The following is a 22,452-nucleotide window of genomic DNA, read 5'->3' as shown; positions in this document are numbered from 1 at the left end:
TAACAACCTAAAATGTATTCATAAATGATTAGCCATAAAATTCAGAAAGTAGGTCATGGTGACATACTTTTCACATCACGCATTTCAAGGTCCAATGATCCATCAACTGACAACTTTTGATGATCATAGACTCAAAAGTGTCCAAGATATTCATCAAAATCCATTTAATAATAATTACATGCGGAATTCAAAAAGTAGGTCACCATGGCCTACTTTTGAGACAACATGATATTAGGTCCTAAGATGCATCAACTGACAAAATTTGATGATCCTAGTTCTTATACTAAGCAAAATATCAAAGTTTTAACAAAACACAATTTAAGTTCAACTTTGAAGTGACTTTGAGACCACACCCTATGCCCCAGGATGATGCCTTGAACAGTTTTTTATCTACAACTTATCCTCATCCTTATCCATAAGTTTGGTGATAATCTGCCCAGTGATTCAACCACTACTTTTGTCTGCATTTTCCTAATTATCTCCCCTTGTTCAAGGGTCACAACCCTAGTTTTAGTACAAATAAAAGCCCTTAGGCCAAGGATACCCTGTGACAAATTTGACAAAAATTTGCCAAGGGGTTCTTGAGATATAACCTTTTTCCCAAAAAGTTGATATGGTGATGTGCGTAATGTTGTATTTCTAGTGAAACTGGCTATCTAAATTATGATGAGGCAAATTGCCAGGGGACCTGTTTCCTTTTTACCGGAAGCGGAAATCTACGATCTCTCGATTCCAGGAACCACATGAGCAAGGTTGTATTTTCACTTCTGTGTATATTTGTAGCCGTTTGTCTCTTTTAGTGTTGATTAGTAAATATATATTCGTTTTCACGAAGTGATCAGGTGTTAGTGTTGTTGTCTTCAACTTTGGGGATCACTTTATTGGCGTCGCCGGTAGGATATTGAGAGGTCTTTTTAGACGAGCGTGGAATTGAATAGTAATTATGTAAGAATCGACGAATTAACTTCGTGATTTAGTTTAGAATAAATTATTTATTTGGAAGGTATACAATTTTGTAATTTATGTTACATTAGACTTTTTGTATGCATAGCTGTTGAATTGTCGCTAGGTTAGGGCTATGGCTTGAGTGGTTGGTAGACCGCAGTTGACAGGTGGCAGATGCGTCCCGGGGTGAGGTTGCTAGGCGGAAAGGCGTAAGCATGAACCCAGGGGAGGGACGTGGGGCGATGGGAGGGATACTGGCCTGATAGGAAAGATCAACACTTAACACTTTGGGTTAGTCACTCTTTTAATCCACCCGTGTACAGTACCCCTTAGCCAGTGGGAGGGAATGCTACAAGTACACTACAGGAAGATATGTATATGTCACCCCTGGCTACATGGGGTTTATTAGGGGCCACAGGCTACCAGTATGTTTCACCAGTCACAACAGTTATAAATGCTTCCCAATCATCCAGGTTTCCGACCTCAGCTGAGCTGGCTAAGGATTATTCTCATGGAAGCAAAGAGTTTAAAGTATACGGGTAGTGTAGAGTGGGGAATATTTTGCACTAAGTACAGGGCCCTGACCAGGCACTATGGGTGGAATGATGATAGTCTTATGGCACTTATCCTGGCGGTTGATGGACAGGCTCATATGTTCCGTAACATCTTTACTAGTAGGGAAAATTTACTTTTCCTCAGGTGGTGTCTAGGTTCGAAGATGGGTTTGGTATGGGGGAAATGTAGACAGGCAGCATTTCAGATTGAGTTTAAGTCCATGTCCCAGGAGGCATCTGAGTCTCTTGAACAATGGGGGTGGGGTGGGTTGGGGTTCTCAGCGAGCCCTTGGGATCAGTGTCCCGGGTCATGTCCAAGAGCAGGCAGTCCATCGGCAGCCTTGATCAGCAGCGCCTTATAGAGAATCACCCTCCTACTTTCGAGGATGCTGCGCGCAGTGTTAAAACGTATAAACTGAGTAAGCGTGTGTTTGTGTCCAGAGAGAGCCGGTGTCAGGTGTATGATCTACATCAGTAGTAGCCGTTTACCATCCCCACAGTTTAAGAACATACCAGGCCGTGAGTATACGAAAACCGCTTTTTGTGATCGAACCTCACCTTCAAGGGACCGAACGCCGCCAGCAAACAGAATTGGCCGGTGACAAGAAATGCTAAGTCGGATGATTGGTTTTGCCAACTATCACCGGAACTTTATCCATAGTTCTTCAGTGGAGGTTGTTCCTCTTTGCTCAATAACAGATCATTAGCGCATTCGCATGGGAGGGGGGTGATCAGCAAGCGTTCGATGAGTTGGTATCCCTATTGACATCTCCGCCCGTTTTAATCATCCCCACACCCGAGGGGTATTCTATATTGTATACCGATACGTCATATCTCGCTATTGGTGGACCAGGGTGGACGGGAGCGTACGATAGGGTATGCTAGTGCAGTGCTGTCTAACGAACACCGTCTATATTACACAACGCGCAAAGAATTACTGGCCTTGGTACATTTCACTAGATAGTAGTCATTGCTTGCTAGGACAATTCACTGTGCGAATTGACCACCATAGTCTGGCCTGGCTGGTTAAGTTTCGGTACCAAAGGGGCAGATCACGAGGTGGCTGGAAGAGCTAAGCCAATATAACATGCAGGTTGAAGAACCGCCCGTAGGAAGCACGTGAACTTTCTCTCTCTCTCTCTCTCTCTCTCTCTCTCTCTCTCTCTCTCTCTCTCTCTCTCTCTCTCTCTCTCTGGATGTCGTGCCGCCCTGTATGCCCCTTAGAAAGAATGTGCGTTTGCAATACTTGCCGTGCGGGGGGTTCAGGTATTGCACACGTACCCACGATAAATGTCAAGACTTCCTCGGGGAAGTAGATTACGTTGTCCCAATGGTTCAGTTATTTTAGGAGGGTAAATCCGACTGGGTTTTCTGATAGGGATGAGGCTCCCACTGCTGGGGCGAGATGACTAGGTGATAGATCGGGTTAGGCGGTTACTTAAGAATGGGTGGGATGACAGGGATATCTCCAACTGTTAGGTTAGTTATTAATCAGGATGGGGGATTGATGCCAGATGTTACATGACAGTTACATGTAGCCCCTACAGGGACCAGTTCAGAGGGTGAGCATTATCAGGGATTAAGGGATTCCCCTTGTCCTCATTCGATCCTGGCCAGTAGTAGGCGCCTAGAAACTTGATCAGGCATTATTACACCGAAGGGAGTATTTGGCCTTGGTGGTAACCCCTTCAGAGGGGGGAACCTTTTTGTTGCGACCCTGAAGTAAAATGCTATTACTGGAACGAGAATGTTTCCGGTTGGATGACTCTGGGTTATTTGGCGGCGAGCAGATAACCTTAGTTGTCAGTGTCATTTTCTGGTACTGCGTGAACTAAAAGTCGAAGTTGTGCCCATTTGCCATGATATTCCCTTAGTAGACCACCAGGGGGTTAATCGGTCTAAGGAACGGCTTAAACAGACGTTTAATGACGGGGAATGTCGGCAGATATTAAGGACTATGTGCGAGTCTGTGGGGTATGTAATGAGAATAAAAAGACAACCCTTTTCCACCGAACATCGTATAAGATATACCGGGCTTGTAGTCCCACGGAGAGGGTTCATTTAGACTTCTTGAAACCCCTGCAGCATACAGATGGGGGATTGGTGGTGGACGATAGTTTTACAAATTGGCGGAGTGTGCCACGTTACCATCACTAACGGCAGAGATAACGGCTTGCTCAGCGATTAATTTCTTTGTACGATTTAGCTACCCCTTTGAAATATTCACAAATCAGGGGAGAAAGTGAGTTGTTCCCGAAAGTGTGCAAACCCCTCAATATTCATAACTCCATATAGAACATCCAGTAATGGACAATCGTACCTTGATGGACGCCATGTGCTATGTGGATAACCAACCTCGCATCTGGGACTAATACAAAGTCCATTAGCAGGCGCAATCCGTTCACCAGTAAACCGTAATACGGGGTGTACCCCAAACAGGTTAATACTGGGATGGGGGTGAATATTCCTGCAATCCTTATGCTCAAGACCCCCGGGTCTGTTCAAAGTGAGGGGTAAAGGTAAACAAGTATGTTTCAGAGTCCCATAAGCAACTTCACGAGGCCCATGAACTAGCTAGGGACAGATTAAGAGGGTCCCAAAAGTCTATGAAGCGGGACTGCGACTTGCGTATTAGGGAGCGAAAGTTTAAAGTAAAATCATTGTTTACTGGCGCAGGAATGTTGGGGAAAAGGTTTAATTAATTTGGTTGGGTCCCCCCCGGGGGGGGGGGGGGTGCTGAGGTTAAATCTGAAAGTGTGTATGTAGTTAAGTCTCGCCGTGAGCTATAGGTCATGTGCCATGACAAGGTAAACTTTGCGAGTCTGGGGAATTGCCTAAGTGGTTGGTAAATTATCATTGGTGTGGGGGTCCAAGGGATAACCGACCCTCATCAGATGGTGTGGAGGGCTGTTCAGCTGACGAGAAATCTGAGACCCTAAGGGTTGATACGGATACCAGGGGCGGGGCAGTTAGTTCTCCTTTAGAATATGGACCATATATGGGTACAAGGAGCATGTCTAAAAGGACACCGGCCTCAAAGCCAGTTCACCCGCACACACAATGAAGTAAGGTTATGGCTGTCAAACAGTATTGTGTGTGTAAACAGACGAACCCTAAGAGAATGATGGTCCAATGTAGTCAGCCGGGATTGGTGTCACCAAGCATGTGTGGAAATTACACCGGATGATGAGGAACGGAACTATTGTTGATATATATATATATATATATATATATATATATATATATATATGCCCAAATTGTAGTTCGGTTGCGCTATAGTCGGATAAAGCTCGGGACTGATCTCAAAGGAAACCAGAGGTATGAGCAGGACTGGTTGTGCGGGAGGTTGTTGCACTAAAGATGGTTTTTTTAGGGACCCGGTAGTCTATCTTTTATGCATGTATAAATGGGGAGTGTTCCTAGTTTATGTAATCCTTGTTAGGAATAGCCCCACTGTTGGTAAGCGGGGAGTCCTATTTGTGTGTCGTTACTGGAGGCTGTGATGTGCCTATCTGATTCCCTGCTCTGAGATGTGTGCGTGTAGAATGCTCCATGTATCTTTGGACTGTGTGTGACATTCCATTTGTCTTTGTGATGTGGCTTTTCTGTTCGTGGATTTCCGATAATGTATTGTGTGTCCGTAAGGTTAAAATTTAATTAATTTTAGGGTAAAATTTATATATGTCCATTATATGATTATTTTGATCTGTGTATTGTTTTAATTAATGTGTAATGTGTAATTTTCAGAGAGGGGTTTCGGTAATCATATTAGTTGTTCATCGGAATCTGTCAGAGTAGGATCTTTCTATTTCGGAATAGGAACATTTCTCCCCAAAATAGGGGGATGTAGTGAAATTGGCTATCTAAATTATGATATGGGCGATTTGCCAGGGGACCCGTTCCTTTTTACCGGAAGTGGGAACCCCGAATCTCTCGATTCCAGGAACCACAAGAGCGAGGTTGTGTTTTCACTCCTGTATATATTTGTAGCTGTTTGTCTCTTTTAGTATTGATTAGTAAATATCGGGTGTTAATGTTGTTGTCTTCAACGTTGGGGATCACTTTACAATTTAAATGATATGATCCGTATAAGCACAATGGAAACTAGATTAATTAATTTTAAATGACAACAGTACGCTAACAATAGATTAGAAACATTATACTAGTATGCATCCGTATATGCAATAACCATGCAAGATTAGGTAATTCACGCTATAGCATTGGTTTGATAAACCTTGTCTCAAGATGTATTCGTCTCTTACGAGAAGCAAGTGGTACAAAGGACCTATTCTAACCAGGATCCCCACGGAATATGTAATGAAATATGATATTTGATTAGAACAAGCCTTGAACAAAGAATATGAACGTAATTGATAATTATTTCCTGTTTTACCGCCAGCAACATGGAAACGGACTCATGGCCACCATATTTTTTTTTTTAAATTTGCAAGTTAAAATCATTGAGAAGATTTGTAAATGCTTGTGTAAACTCATCAGTAGCTATACCCCCTCCCACCAAAACAAACAACAAAACAATCTTTGATTGAAAAAATGTTTAATATTTATGAAAAGATTAAAAATCATCAATTTGTATCAGCTTATACTAAAAAACTTTCCGAAATTCTGCATTAAACTTTAATTTTATATATCAGCAGGGACAGATTCAGAATTGTTTGAAAGGGAAGAGGGGTTCTGCCATTAACTTTGGTCTTTCAAAGGGAGTCATCCTAAAAATGCGTTATTGATACCTTTTCAAGCACAATTTTCTGATGAAAGGGGGGGGGGGGTTGGAGTTTCTGACTTTCCGACCTCAGGAAACCCAATCTGGATCCGCCAATGTATCAGCACTAATGTTAGTTGTTAATATATTAGGTTCTTAATCCATATGAAAATACCTAAAGTCAATATAATGTACAGGGATTCGCATTGGACTAACATTTCTATCCATTACCACATCGAATTAGGATATTTAAAACCCGCTGATTTTCCTCCAAGATCATCCTTGTGACCATGTACAAATAATCACCAGTATTCAATCCATCAATTGATAGTACAGCTTAATAATGTATATGAAACTGTAAACATAAATATAACACTTCAATAGGAACAATGACATACACAGGGGCGGATCCAGGAATCGCGGTTAAATGTACGGGGGCGCCACTTTATGAGACAGGGGGTCAAAGGTGAAGCCCTGGTGGGGCCCAGTGTGGGGGGAGCCCCCGGAAGCTCCTGGATATTACAGATTTTATAGGGCTTGAAATATGTCACCTATTTAGTCATTTGTACTATTTTCTATCATTTTTAACAAGGTGAAATTAATAAATTGACGCAAATTTTAAGGGTTTTTGGAAAAGTTTTCCCAATAAAGTAATTCAAGAAATCAAAAGATTTTGTCATTTATTTCTCCAAGATTGGAAGAAATTATTGCTTCTTTTATCGTTTAGTACATTTTTCTAAACAAAATACCACGATTTACCTTAAATATGAACATTTTAGGGGGGGGGGTGCGGCTGCGCCCCCTTTAATCTGCCATTGATACATGCTTTATTTTTCCAGAGCTGTCAAAAGGGGGATGGGTATTCGTAATTAAAAAAACTTGGTCAAGGGTGTGCTGTCCCCACTGTAGTAAAAAAAACCCCACCCCTTCTCCTCTAATTAGGTCAATTAAAGGTAACCTTGTTAGTACATGTGTTACTTAAGTAAAACTTTTTGTTCGTTTGTCCTGGGGAAGGGAACAGCCCCGTAGCTCCACAATACATGCGGACAAAAAAGACGTGGAATTTAAAAAAAAAAGTTAGTTCTAAAATTTTCGATGGGCGCTGTGGTAGCATTGAGCATTTGCATGTACACATACCCTTGGTACAGCGAGGATCTTGATAACCCGGTATACATCCCAGACAATGGCCCGTAATGACGTCACACCTTTTTTCTTGACATCCGTCGGGACACGGTTGATCGCAATTCACTCCAAAATATTTTGGGTCGGGACATCCTGTATTAAGACATAGAAATATTCAATTTTCTTTATATTGTACATAATTAAAGCTGTATGGTCCGAATTACAATATCTTTCCATCTCGTAAAAACGCTATTAAATCATCACACGTATGTAGTTATGAGGCTGTATGACATATCATACATTATTTCACCTGTTTTAACCAAAATTGTTTGATTTTAAATCGATGTTTACAAATAACCGCATCACTCTGTCATTTCAAGTGACAGTCACGTGACCAGTTCAAACTTTCAGATCATCGGTGATCTTATCTGTAAAACTTATACGGTACCAATTTTGATGCACCAGATGCGCATTTCGACAAATAATGTCTCTTCAGTGATGCTCAACCGAAATGTTTGAAATCCGAAATAACTATGAAGTTTTAGATCTAAATATAGCCAAGTGTAAAGCTGTGTACTTTGTTACAACTATACCGTGCTATAAGTTTAATAGAAATAAAAATATCAAATACCTCTTAGTAATTCGTTGTATTACGCTCTTTCAACCTTAAAACTAGACAGTTGCGTATGAGTTAATACATCATGTTGGGATTACCTTGATGCGCGTGTGTCTATTTATAGACGTCTAACACTGTATAATTATATATGTACCACACTATATTTGCTGTCTAAATAATATTCTCACTGTTTTCTTTTACATGCAGATGTTTTCAAGCATGTAATTAAGGAAAAGTTAATAACTTTATTAAGTAATTAATCTGCTTTAAAGTAATTATGTACAAAAATAATACATGAACATCGGGTCATACAGCTTTGAATAACTCACAATGCGGCACTAAGGGGAAATAGGAGGCAGTTCTACTCACCATAAACTTCCAATTCACACAGTTCATTAAATGCGTTTGGTGAGTAGAAACTAGGATAGTTAACACCCTGTTTCCGTTCGTTGTAGTATATAACATATTGTCCATGAACAGAACAGCTTATCGTCTGGTTCTCTACTGGTGTACCGTTCACATTCTGTATTTCATGGAAACACAGATGACCGTCATCCTTTGACGTAGTGTTGGATACGTAGAGGTAAAATCCAGCAAACCGCGTAGTGTATTCACTAGGACCTAAAAGTACATATTAAATAGCCTACCATAATAAGCTCTGATGCCCACAGACACAAAACCCAAAATCGAAATATCGCATTATTGATTCACGGCGTGACAATGCGATAGTTTGTGGTTTTTAATATATCAAGTAGAAATTGACTAACTTTACGTCTGTACGTGTATATCAGTTGATGCCCATTACAATATAACACATGTCGACGCTTAAAAGAATATATTTATTCATCATGTTTTCAAAGAGTTTCCAATGATATCGTATGCCTACTCATACTTCTTCTCTGGACATATCTGTAAATAACATTTATATTCCGCAACTTTGAAATAAAAAAACAAACATATATGAGAACAAAAAACCTGACGTCATAGACCAAAATATACAACATTAATTGGCTGAGACAACTTAATACAGACCTGTTTGCAAAGTGAAGATAACGAACAGCGATCAATTTCATGAAAGGCGAAGATAACGAACAGTGATCAATTTCATAACTCCTGTAAGCTATACAAAACATAAAGTTGGGCAAACACGGACCCCTGAATATACCAGAGGTGGGATCAGGTGCCCGGGAGGAGTAAGCATCCCCTTTTGACCGGTCACATCTGCCGTAAACCCTATATCTTGATCAGGTAAACGGAGCTATTTCTAGTCAAAATCAGTGTGCCAAGAACGGTCTACCAATCGGTATAAAACACGTCAGACATTATTTGACTCAATGATAGGTTGTATTGGCAAAGGAGATCGTTGTAACGACCATAAAATTTGCGAAATGGTGATTTTAATAACGCGACTGTTGAAACCCCTGTACCATCAACTTGTGTTCCAGTAGCCTACTTCGATATAAAAACTGAACATGCGCAGAACAGGCCCTTGCGTATCGAATCAATTGAGAGATATAAAAACAATATGCAGGTGATAATGGAATATTGCTACATAACTATAGAAAGTTGACGATGGAGAAGCTGAAATCGTCCCGTTTGTCATACAGTTTGCTGTTAATATCCATTTTCAATAAAATATCTACATGTAGGTATGAAACAGACAAATTTGTTTTCTTTGAAGTTCACATGGATAATATCGAATCGATGTGTGAATGATTGATTGATTAATTGATGTTTTCCGCCACACTCAATATGTTTTCAGTTATTTGGTGGCGCCCAGTTTTTATTGGTGGAAGAAAGAACCCAGATACAATGTACACCGTGTACAATGCCACATGCGGGGACCGTGATCAGTGTAGCGCGCGGATGTGATTTCGAAGCGAAGAAAGTAGGTCGACAAGTATTCAAAGACTGATTGTGTTTAATTAAGATAAATCTAGAAAGCCGAAAGTATTGCACTAAAGACACTGGTTACTGACAAGCTAGCACTAACAATTGGGGAGTCTAGAACTCTTTGGAAATACTCAAACACTTCGACAATCTACAAGTAGCGTAGGCGCCAGGTATATTTTTCGGTGTATTTAATGAGAAATCTTCATTTCTACTGCATAAAGTCCAAAACCATTTCTACCAGAAACATTTCCTTTGAATGGGAACTCAATATTCGACTGAGGAAACCAATAAAAATCATGGTATGCCGATTATGTGACTAAAAACCCCATGTGGGGTAGGGGGTGAGAATCTTGTGACGTAGGGGGACTGATAATCCTTTTAACGTAAGCAAAATTTCTTACTAAAATATATACATAATGTATATTCAGCGCAGCGATTGTTGTTTTTATTCAAAATTATATGGAAAATTCTCAGATCATTTTGTTTGTAGGGAACCGAAGTAAAATTACAGTGCATGATTGACGGTTATCTTAAATGTTTAAAGTCGTCATGGGTTTTGCAGAGTAAAATTAATAGCATGTAGAGGAACTGATTGACTCCCAACCAACTCAGCATATATATATATATATATATATATATATATATATATATATATTATGACGACGCACTAGGTGTTACGAAATGCAACGCACAAGTCACAGAGAAGATAAAACAACGTCTGTGCAAGATATTTGAGGATCATGGTCTCCGTATCACTATATATGCCAACAAGAAGGTGGTCAACTATTTAGATGTAACGTTGAACTTACACACAAGCAAACATTCCCCGTATTTGAAACCCGGCAACATTCCGCATTACCTACACTCCGGCAGCAACCACCCGCCTTCCATACTTAAAGTTATACCATCAGGCATCAATCACCGATTGTCATCAATTTCATCGAATAAAGAAGAATTCGTCAAAACCGCAGGAATATACGAAAAAGCACTTGATGAAAGCGGCTATGAGTACAAGCTAAAATACGACAAATCTGCCAAAACCAAACAAAACAGCAGAAGAAATTGTTCCCGTAACATCACATGGTTTAACCCCCCATATGAACGTAACGTAAACAAACTTGGGTAAACAGTTTCTCAAGATTATAGATGAGTGTTTCCCTATAGGTCATGTTCTATACTCGACTATCAACAGAAATACTATTAAAATACCATAGAGTTGTATGTCATCCATGCAAAATGTAATTGACTCGCATAATGCTTCAATCAAACAAGTGTGCCTGACTGGAGATACATGTAACAGTAGAATTGCCGTACTAAAGATCAATGCCCGCTCAACGGTGAATGTCGCGCCCACGGAATTGTTTATTTAGCTAGAGTCAGAACCGATAATGGGCAAGAAGAGAGCTACGTGGGACTAGCAGACACTGAGTTCAAATTAAGATACGCCAACCACACCCATTCATTCAGTAATCCCACGAAAAAAAAATACCACCGAGCTCAGAAAATTCATATGGACATTGAAAGATAAAAATATTAACTACAAAATCACGTGGGAAATTTTAGAAAAATATCATCATTAAAAAAAAGTGCAACCTATGTATTTTAGAGAAATTCTTTATAATATATCATCCCGAAAAATCTTCATTAAATAAACGTTCAGAACTTGTCAGTAATTGCCGTCATTCCAGTAAACTTCTATTTACTCAATCATGTGTGTAATCATGCTTAGCAACTATCCAGTATGTTTCTGTGTAACATATACTCAATCATGTAGGTGTTTTTCGTTAGGTGTAGTTTTCTCCTGACGAGTGAAGGGAGCTATCCCCTTACGAAACAGCCTGTAGAGAAATAAATGATATGTGACTGAAATCCATCTGATCATCAATGTATGTAGCTCCGTAAGGCCACGTTGAGCACTCTAGAAGATTATATCGGAGATTTATCCTACTATATATATATATATATATATATATATATATAAAGCACTAAATAATCACAACTAGGTACTGGAAATTTTCGCCCCAGCCCGGAGTCGAACCAGCGACGTACGGCACCCACCGCCTAGCAAGATTGTCAAACCAGTGCGTAAGTCCACTCGGCCACAACGACTTCCCTAAGAAAGGAAGCTTTGTTATGTTCCTAAAGCGCTACTTATACACACTGATGCAATCCCACACAGTCGCTGTGTCATTCAGTGTTTAAGATATTTTATAAGGAGAGTGGATCTCTCGATGCAATTGTATAGAATATTTAATATAAAGCACAAACAAACAATTATAACACCCAACCTTACGTTTACTCCTAGGATCTAAACGATACATGTGAAAATCGCGGATATATATATATATATATATATATATATATATAATTATATATATGATTTATGCGGGAATTGTTATATGCGTCAAAATCAAACTAAAGACATTTTTCACAGTGCAGCACGAGTTATCAACATCCCCCTCCCCACCCTGAATACAGGTGGTGTATAACACGTTGCGGTCCTATCCTCTACTCATAGTCCCGTGCGCTACGAGCACTAGACCTCTGTCAATGGCCCTTTACAGAAATCTTGTAAAAGTTTCTAATATCCAATACATTGTATTTATGTTTTGGACTAAATAGTCTGTCATAATATGAAATGCTTTTGGTACAATTAAATTGATGCTTACTGTAAATTCTTTAAAATAACTGTTTCTGGTCCTAAATTTGGAACTACTTCGTAATATGCATATGAATGTACAGTACTGTAGGTCATTCACGTGGTAGAAATTTAACCTAAACATGGAATCAAAAGTAAGAAAGGCTGTAACACATTCAATAAAACTTGTAAAATAAGAGGCAAACAGCTTAATAACAAAACTGTACTTATCAAAGTGCCAGTGGGTTATGAAAAGAGCCTGATGTATAACCTGTTACCAGAACTTTTAAAAAGAAAGGAAACGAGAATGACCACATTTATACCATGTGATTATATTATCACGTGATTACAAGCGTTGACAAGGATGTAAGGGAAGCTTGCGTAACGCGATCTCTGGTGAGAGAATGTTTGCGGTCCATGCTAAAACGAACTCTGGCTGAGTTTGGTTGCGGTCCTCAATTCATTGCATCGTTATAAGGATTTACTATTTCTGATTGTACGTGTAAGTGCCATTAAAGAATAGTGTAATAACTGATAAATGATATTGCTGTTCAATACCTTTAGTCGTTGATTATATTTATGTGTCCCTTGTGTGATTTTTCGCAGTCCACAACATTTTTATATCAGGGCAAGGATGTCTTTAGAATAACATCAATCCTTCATTATTACTTTTCAGAAATTTCATGTGCAAACAAACGTCTTGGAATCATTTCGCACTGTGGAGAAAATATGTACATCAGGTGTCAATGACCGAAACGTTAATTATATTAAACATGCATCTCTAATGTAATCTTTTTGTTGAAATATGTTTACTCACTTGTAATTCATTCTTTTGAAAATCAATGTTAGTGTAAATCAACTTACTCAAATGTACACATAGATAATTATCAAACACGTAGCAATAGAAGGGGATGCCCGGTGAGTTTTTTTTCTGTACATGCATAGTTGGTTAATTTTACGAGCAAAGTTTAGTTATTTAGTTTAAATAATATTTATTCGTAAATAATTCGATAATGTTTACAAACAGTCTTATACATGAAATAGATTGAGAAACGAGCCAAAAGGAAATATAGGAAATTCGATTCGTTGACGTTTCGGTCGAAAAGTTTCTTGAGAGGGATTTTCTAATTTAATGGATCAAGAGGGATTCTTCTATCTTTTTGGAGTAACGCATTTAGGTAGTGTTTCTAAATTCTCTTTTTTTATGCCAGTGTTACTCGTTTTGGTTTATTTACAGAGGCACCTGAAGTAAGGATACTACTTATCCCCCACCCCCTCATGTTTTTGCGGCGACAATTTCCCGAAATTTGTGGATTCCCTGTCTATGTTATCCTAATTTATATTTATGTATTCGTTTCACTTTTTTGTAATCTTTAGAGATTGTTATTTTATTATATCAGTAGATGATAAATCTCTGAAGCTTACAAAAAAGTGAAACGATTGTACATCAATCAATATTAGGGTGAGATAGACAGGGAATCCACACATTTCAGAGAAATTATCGTACCAAAAACATATCGGGGGGGGGGGGGGGGGGGGGCTAAGTAGTATCCATACTTTAAGTGTCTGTGTCTTTTAACCAAAGATTGTTTGTCTTTCTGGTCATTACATTACCTGAAATTATCAAAAGTTCATGTCAACTTCATTCAAATATGAAACTGACTTAATCATCTGGTATTTTGGTAATATATTTTAGAGAATTTTTTAAAAATGAAAATTTAATAGCATAAAAAGTAAGACACATCATTGTCGGTTTATCGAACAAATATCAGAGTTACCTTAAACAAGTTTGAATTTGATATTTATATATTCACTGTTTTTATGATGTGGATTTTTGTAAGAAACTTTTCTAAAGGGAATCCCGGTCCCCCTACGCCGCAATATTCTCACCCCCTACGCCACATGGGGTTTTTAGTCAAATACACTGTACACTGTATACACTGTACCATGATTTTTATTGGTTTCCTCAGTCGAGTATTGAGTTCCCATTCAAAGGAAATGTTTCTGGTAGAAAAAATGGACTTTATGCAGTAGAAATGAAGATTTCTCATTAAATACACCGAAAAATATACCCGGCGCCTACCACTCGACCACGAAGGCCCTCCAAAAAATATTATTGTTGATAGATAAAACGTCGTCGATCTATCTATATGTCGAATTGAAGGCCACAACAAGATATATTTTCTTCTCACGTAAAAGCTCTTGAATAATTTCTGCTTGATGAGAATGTAAAATCAGGTCAGTTAACATAGCACAATTCGTGCCCATGATAAGCAAATAAACATGTAAATTACACAAATTGATCCCAATCAATATGCATCTAAAACACTGATAATATCAAAATGGGCACAGCTGTGCGCATAATGCAAAGGGATACATACAATAAGATAATACTAATTAAGCATGGCAATCATAAAATAGACTATTAAAAGGGATGTCACTGACAAAATTTTACTTATTTTCAAAGAAATGGCTGATCGTTGATTATTATTGAACGTTTTTTACCTTGTGATCATTTTGAATATATATATATATATATATATATATATATATATATATATATATATATATATACTTTCGCCATCAAAATTAAATGTGTTGTTTTCCAAAATGAATTTTATGGAATCTATAATAGATTCCATTGAGAAATTTCTTGGGATAAGTTTCGGGTGTTTTTCTATCCAAATTTGTATTCACCTGAGGATGGATGTTAAAATCCAGAAAGCGCTAGTGATTTAAATATATTTTGGAACTGTATATTTTCCTGCTTTTTTTATTGAATTATTTTGACTGTGTGATATCAACTCTTTCTATTTGGATTATATATATATATGTATATATATATATATATATATATATATATATATATATATATATATAAAATATCCAACAACACTCAAGATCCATATATATTATTACTACAGTAACTTGATCCGAAGAGTCGGATCACGTCGAGTTGACAGGCGCGGATCATCAGATCACACGAGACGCGAAGCGTCGAGTTTGATCTGATGATCCGCGCCTGTCAACGAGACGTGATCCAACTCTTCGGATCAAGTTACTGTAGTAATGATAAATTTATTTTATACCCCATTCTGCATTTTAAATCCACATTTATATGATGATAAATGTAATCCAAATTATCAAAAACACAGACATACCATGAAATTATGTTTTGTATACGTAGTTTTGTTTTGTGACGCGGTCAATATTTTCCACAAATAACGCTGCGTTGTTACATTGTGACGTCATTGTGACGGCATCAGTTTCAGAGGATACTGATACGGAATCAGAAAACCACAGTGTGGTGATCCGGAAAACCGGATCACACGCTGTGAAATCCACAGTATCAACGAACGATACATTGATGGGTATATAATAAAAAGTGTCACAATATTGTATTAAAAATTATATCGATTGTAAATCCGGCAATGTAGTTTATGTAGTGTTTCAAAAATGCTACAAATTTGTATATATATGGGAGAAACTGCGGTAACTTTATACCAAAGGCATGTTTTGAATTTGTTATTTTTAGACGAGAAACTGATGACCCTGTTGCTATTCATTTCTATACAGATTTTCTTAGTATTGACGATTATTCTATAATAGGAATAGAAAAACTTTACAAATATGACATTTATCTTAGCTTTAGAGAAAATTTATGAAAGAAAAAATGAATACTTCTGTACCATTCGGAATAAAGAAAAGGGAACATTTTTGTCTTTAATAATTAATGTCTTGTATGCAAAGAACGTGTTATAATAACTGATTTTAACAAATTTACGAGTAAACTACTTCTGTAATAGTTCTCGTTTGTATTCACTTAGGCCAGATGTTAACTATTTCTAAAATGTTGCTACATTATTTCCCAAATATTTAATTGTACGCATAGTCATATTTTAGAATGTGTCCACGAGATCTGGTTAGTATTGTTCATTTTATTATTAGATTCTTACCCTTTCAAATGTTCTTCGCAGAATATCAACTTTGACTTTTTTTTCTCAATTGTATAATACATACTGTGACGTCATAGTACTTTTGTGTATGTAGACTTTGTAAGTTGCTACAGCAGATACACGGTCGAAATATTTCTAGAAAGTGTTTTTAAATTTAACTCCGAAAAAAAAAATTGATGGATTGAATATTGTTTATTCCACTCATATGGAGACGTCACCACTGTCGGTGAAAGGCTGCAAAATTTAGGCCTATCTCGGCGCTTATGGCCATTGAACAGGTAGGGGTGTTTATCGTGCCACACCTGCTGTGAGACGGGACCTCGGTTTTTGCGATCTCATCCGAAGGACCGCTCCCATTTAGTCGTCTCTTACCACAAGCAAGGGGGTACTGAGGATCTCTCTCTCTCTCTCTCTCTCTCTCTCTCTCTCTCTCTCTCTCTCTATATATATATATATATATATATATATATTACATACTTAGTAATAAATACAGGTTTCTTTTGCATATGCAATACAGGTTACTTTACAATACCCGTACCAGCCCTGCATATCCGTATCAGACCCCCTTGCGGAACCCCTCTATCCGGAACTCCTCTGGTTTTTTCCGCTTCAATATTTTGCAGACGAACATAGGCAACATGAACATGGACGAACATGAAGGAAGAGAAAATACTTTTGAATCGCGGGCAAACAGATTAATCGAACTCAAATATATGTGTGAATTAAATACCGCTGATGTTGGTGAAAATTCTTACTGTATTACGATGGATTTAGAATCGGTGCAACCCACAGACCTAAGTCCTTAAAATTGTGCCCGTGCCTACTGACACAGGGACCGACACACAGAATGACCATGAAGATACTGGGGATAAATGTACTTTTGACTTTGATAAGGAACTAAAAAATGCGAACACAAGTAGGAAAACTGATTCGGATTTAAGGAAATTTACTACTTACCTAAGAAAGAGTAACAAATTGAGAAAACCAGAGGAAATCCCGGTCGGGGACTTAGATATGCATCTTGCGAGATATTTTATGAATGTAAAGAAATCAAATGGGGAGAGATATGAATCCGATACACTGAAGTCAATTCAAGGGAGTGTAAATCGTTATTTTTCAGACAAAAATCTTCATGAACATCAATATTGTAACAAAGATATAAGTACATGTAATATGAGTTCTTGTCAATGTTGATTACGTTTTATTTGTTCAAGTAGACATATTTTGTATGTTTTTACTAAGTATGTAATAAACATAATAAAACATACCCATTTCCATACCACACCCTGTATCAGCCCTCGACCAATATCAGCCCTCAGGCCTTCGACCCTCTGGCTGATATTGGTGTCTCGGGCTGATACAGGGTGTGATATGGAAATGGGTATGTGCTATTCTTTATATATATAATATATATGAATAAAGTCAAATACGTCAAAAATGTGATGGCACACGTTGCGGAACGTGCTAATAAATAGAAGAGGGTGATTCCATAACTTTAAAATCCGGGAAAATATTGAAAGTCAATGCCAACATGAACTGTAAATCTGAGAATCTTATTTACTGTGCCACTTGCCCAACTTGTGGAGACATAGGACAAACGAACAAACTGAATGAGCGAGTTAGGGTGCATAAACAACAAATTAAAGATCCTAGTGTGCGGAACACCCCATGTAGTGAACATTTTGCGGAATACGGCGGTGGTAAATTTAAAGTGTTCCCGTTCTTTAAAATGTGGACTGAAAATGAAATAACTCGCAAAACCAACGAGGACTATTTTATTAAACTTTTTAATCCAAGCCTTAATCCAAGGCTTAATAGAAAATAATTATTTGAACAATTGAACTACAATTTAGCATAATATTTTTACAAAATATGTGGGAATTATAGACAATTACCAAACGCTACCGGTCAACGTTATGACGTCATAGAGGACTTGGTTAACTGACGTCATAACAAAGACGTTACTAAACAATGTTTGTATATTTGAACTGCCTGATGAACCATGTAGACATGGAGAAAGCGCTAGCAGTAAATGATTGTTTTTTATGGAATGTGTCATTCTGATTTTCAATATTTCTATCTATCTATCTATATCACCAAATGCTCGGCATCAGGTGTGAATGTAACATATCCTCTGAGATGACCTTAAAAACGGATGTCCCGTGTCACAGTAGGTGTGGCACGCTAAAGAATCCTCACTGCTCAATGGCCGTAAGCGTCAAACAAAGGCCTAAATTGGAAGCCCTTCACCGGTCTTGGTGACGTCTCCTTATGATTGAAAAATTCTCGACTGGCAGTCGTTGTCATATTTTAATGGCCATCGCGTATCGTAAATATGTGTGTGTTATATACGTGCATGTTTGTGAGCGTGTTTTCGGTTGGTTTTTTTTTTTTTTTTTTTTTTTGTGTTTCATGTATGTGTCGTATTTTCTACGTTTGTATATGAAATCCCCATATTCGGTGCCCGCGAAAATGGCTCTGACATGCTAGTTCATATATATACGCATTACACTATTGTGATGTAAGATTCTACATGTAACCAGATAATTAGAAAACATATTTGATGGTCGTTAAACTAATGGTTTATATAAGGACAACCTTTCTACATATAAAAGCTTTCTTTTTTAAAGTATCATTTCCTAACAATCAAAGATAATTCATTTTTTTTTAATGATTTGGGCTATTCAATTCCACGTACAAACATATGGTTGTTGCACCCGATCCCACCTCTGCTGTGTCTAGGGGTCCGTGTTTGTCCAACTATGTATTTTTTTGTTTATAGGAGTTATGGGATTGATCACTGTTCGTTATCGTCACCTTTCATGGAAAGTGTTGCTTTTCATTGGTTTTAGTCTTTTAATTTACCACACATAGATGTGTGCACTTATTGCAGTGAAATATTTTGATCAGAATTAATTTGAAAGCATGTGTTATACATGAAAGAAACGCGATAATACAGTTTTGATATATCGTGTACTACATGTATGTGTGTGTATCAAACACTACTTCACAGTAACTTTCGTATGAAACCTTTATCAATAATTCACTTCCTTTATGATTCTTATATATAGATTGCTCCTCAAATGGTCGAATATCATATACAATGCAATTATACAGCTTTAGTCATTCAAAATATTCTCAAACAATAGTAAACCCAATGGCAACAGTCTCCGTCAGAAGTCATAGGATTCACATACAAGGATATGCAAAAATACCCGACTGGGTACATGTATATACTTACTCGGCAATTTGTCCGTCCTGTAGTAGATGTCAATATGGCTGATGCTGACCACACTCTCCAGGTTCACTCTCCACATCGCTGTTGTTTGACCATTATTAGATATAGTACATTGGTTTCCTCCTGATGAGCGGTCAGTGTATTTTCCGTCAACTGCCTTCTCTGCTCCCCAGTCTCTATCAGGATACTCACTTTGCTGCCATGCTGGTCTCCGTAGTGCTAAATTTTCTACATTTAGGAAAACTGAAGATCAATTCAGTTTTAGGTTTCTTTTAAAGATATACATTGTAAGGTGTAATTTCTAATGGCTTTATGTCGAGGATATCGTGTGAGTGGAAGAATTCACACATAAAGGGAACACTGCAATAATCTAAATTAAATGCATCAGCAACTACATTGATGTCAAAGACAATACGTTAAATCTTCTGCATATCCCATGAATGTTTTAAGATTGCCTATACATCTATTTTAATTCATTTTTAGTCATTTTCCAAACGTTTTGTTTTTAAATTCATAATTTATGCATTTATTTGCAAAGTTGTTTGACAATTTGCACAATACATAAAATTCACTTTCTGCTCCGCTTTCAATATCTTTGATGCAAAATGCTACTACCGATTATTTGTTTGTTTGTATTATAGAATTAGACATTCTTTTTGAAGAATTTATCGATGTGTAAACTCTGGACATTTTACTCACAAACTGATCATGAATAAAAGGGCGAAGCACTTTTATGTTAAGTTTGTGAGTAAAATGTCCAGAGTTTACACATCGATAGATTCTTCGAAAAGAATGTTTGATTCTTATAATTCCAATTCGTTCCCTGTATTATCAACTTCAATAATTTGAACAATTTCCCCGCACTATGTTGTTTGTTTTCAAGCGCGTATGTATACATATAGCGTTTTTGGATTTATTGATGTGTAAATTCCCGTTTAGATTTATCTTTGTCCAATGAAAACAATTGTAATGAATAACATTGGAATTATATTGGCTTACTTCCCATTTCAGTATTTATCGCTATGTAGAGACCTTAACAGCTTTGAGTGAAATGCCACAATTTTTATCAACGCATTTCTCTCAGGGTCGTAGCAGCAAACCACCTATTCTTAGTACCAATGAATGTTGTTGACCCTCCCCCCCCCTGTTTACTAACAAATGTATGCAAATTCAAATAGTAATTAACATACAGATAGGGACCCTGTGAACTGTAACATTTTTGTACATTTCATTTTATGTGCCTTATATGAACTATGTTCTAAAAGAGTTTTCCTTCGTATATCTTCAACATTATACTACTTTGTTTATATTTTTATTACATCTATTATCTGTCAATTGAAACAATAAAACAATGTAACACGGGAAAGGACAGCCAACGGTTTCGCTCCTTTTCTATATCTAGAGACACCACATATTGAAACGGTGCCATTCAGTCGACTGAATGTTCACTAAAAGGTCTGGTAAGGTGACTGAATGACAGAGTTCTGTAACCATTTAGTCCTCTTTCGGTTTACTGAATGACATAGCTTCATCCTGGGCATGTCATTCTGCCACTAGCTAAAATATGTGAATATGGTTAAAAAATAACTCGTATTCGAATACAGTTTGCGTATGACACAGCCACGCGATATTTACATTTATCCCATACGCGTTGTGTGTATTGCAAGTGAGATAAAGCACTTCCGGTCCGAACTACTTTTAAACACTGTCCCCACCTGTATGACCCATTTTGTGTTTATGCATATCGATGCATAAAATAAAGTGTATAACTTGTCATTCTGTATTTATTTAGAATGTCTTTTATAACAAAAGTATAATGATATTGCCCCCACTGCCATATTGTAAGTTAACGGTCATTAAAATGTCAACTCGGTCAATAAGTAGATGTAGAGTCTACTCAAGAATTACCATCAGAAAACAAAGTGATGTCCACACTAAGTCTATTATCATCGACAAGGAATCAACCGCCAACTGGAAGGCCTTAACTGGAAGGCCTAATCGAAATTACGTCGTGGTACCAAGCATTCACAGTCTCTTTTCTCTGGAGACATATTAAATGAAATAAATCTCAACAGCTTTACTTGCTTAAGTGCTTCAGGATTTCCTCTCGCCCTCAGATCTCAAAAAACAACATGAATAAAATCCAAATACACAAACACTACTACTTTTCATTGTAAACCGTTAAACATTCTAATAACGTAGCATTGAAAAAGATACTTTCATTGATCGTTGTTACACATGTTTATTTAAAAAAAACGGCAACTTCAAACTTTTATCAGAATGTCAGGCCTACGTCAAAAAATAATTACTCGGTCAATAGTTGTTATCTTGTTGGAATAGCAAAATTATTTTGAATTATAAACTATAATGCCTTCTAATTCAATTTTGTTCCATGGTTTCTTTTATAAAAATGCCCTTTTGTAATATACCCGAATCGTTTATAAGCGCGCTATTTTTACCTCGTAAGGAAGATTAATAAGTACGACACCTGTGCCACGGATTCAAAACAAATTCAATCAGCTGTTTCTACCGTACTGAGGATCATCTCAAAATTAAGCAAAATGAAGACGTATGAGATAAATAGAACATCTATATTACGTGTTTTGATATTTTGGTTTATCCAACTCGTTGATATTGTGTATTAATTCGCTCGACAAGCTTCGCGAATAAATACACCACATCAACTCGTTGGATAAACCAAATATCAAAACATGCAATATAGATATCCTCTATATATCATACATGTACCTAGAAGGAAAACTACCCTTAT

The 22,452-nt window shown here is 37.4% G+C and overlaps 2 protein-coding genes across 4 annotated transcripts in view; both read right to left on the bottom strand.

The window, feature by feature from the left end:
* Window positions 1-22,452, bottom strand: part of LOC125661339 (receptor-type tyrosine-protein phosphatase mu-like) — a 191,645-nt gene that overhangs the window by 96,548 nt on the left and 72,645 nt on the right. The window lies entirely within an intron of this gene.
* Window positions 1-22,452, bottom strand: part of LOC125661347 (receptor-type tyrosine-protein phosphatase alpha-like) — a 56,156-nt gene that overhangs the window by 26,927 nt on the left and 6,777 nt on the right. For all 3 annotated transcript variants that reach the window (XM_056146243.1, XM_056146242.1, XM_056146241.1), the window contains 3 exons: window positions 19,686-19,910; window positions 8,327-8,578; window positions 7,357-7,494 (listed from right to left, as the gene is read on the bottom strand). In XM_056146243.1, coding sequence (XP_056002218.1) covers window positions 7,357-7,494; window positions 8,327-8,578; window positions 19,686-19,910 — 615 coding nt within the window. The remainder of the gene's footprint in view (window positions 1-7,356; window positions 7,495-8,326; window positions 8,579-19,685; window positions 19,911-22,452) is intronic.

This window comes from Ostrea edulis, chromosome 8, assembly GCF_947568905.1.
Source record: "Ostrea edulis chromosome 8, xbOstEdul1.1, whole genome shotgun sequence".
Taxonomy (NCBI): domain Eukaryota; kingdom Metazoa; phylum Mollusca; class Bivalvia; order Ostreida; family Ostreidae; genus Ostrea; species Ostrea edulis.
This window is presented reverse-complemented; position numbering and strand designations above follow the sequence as displayed.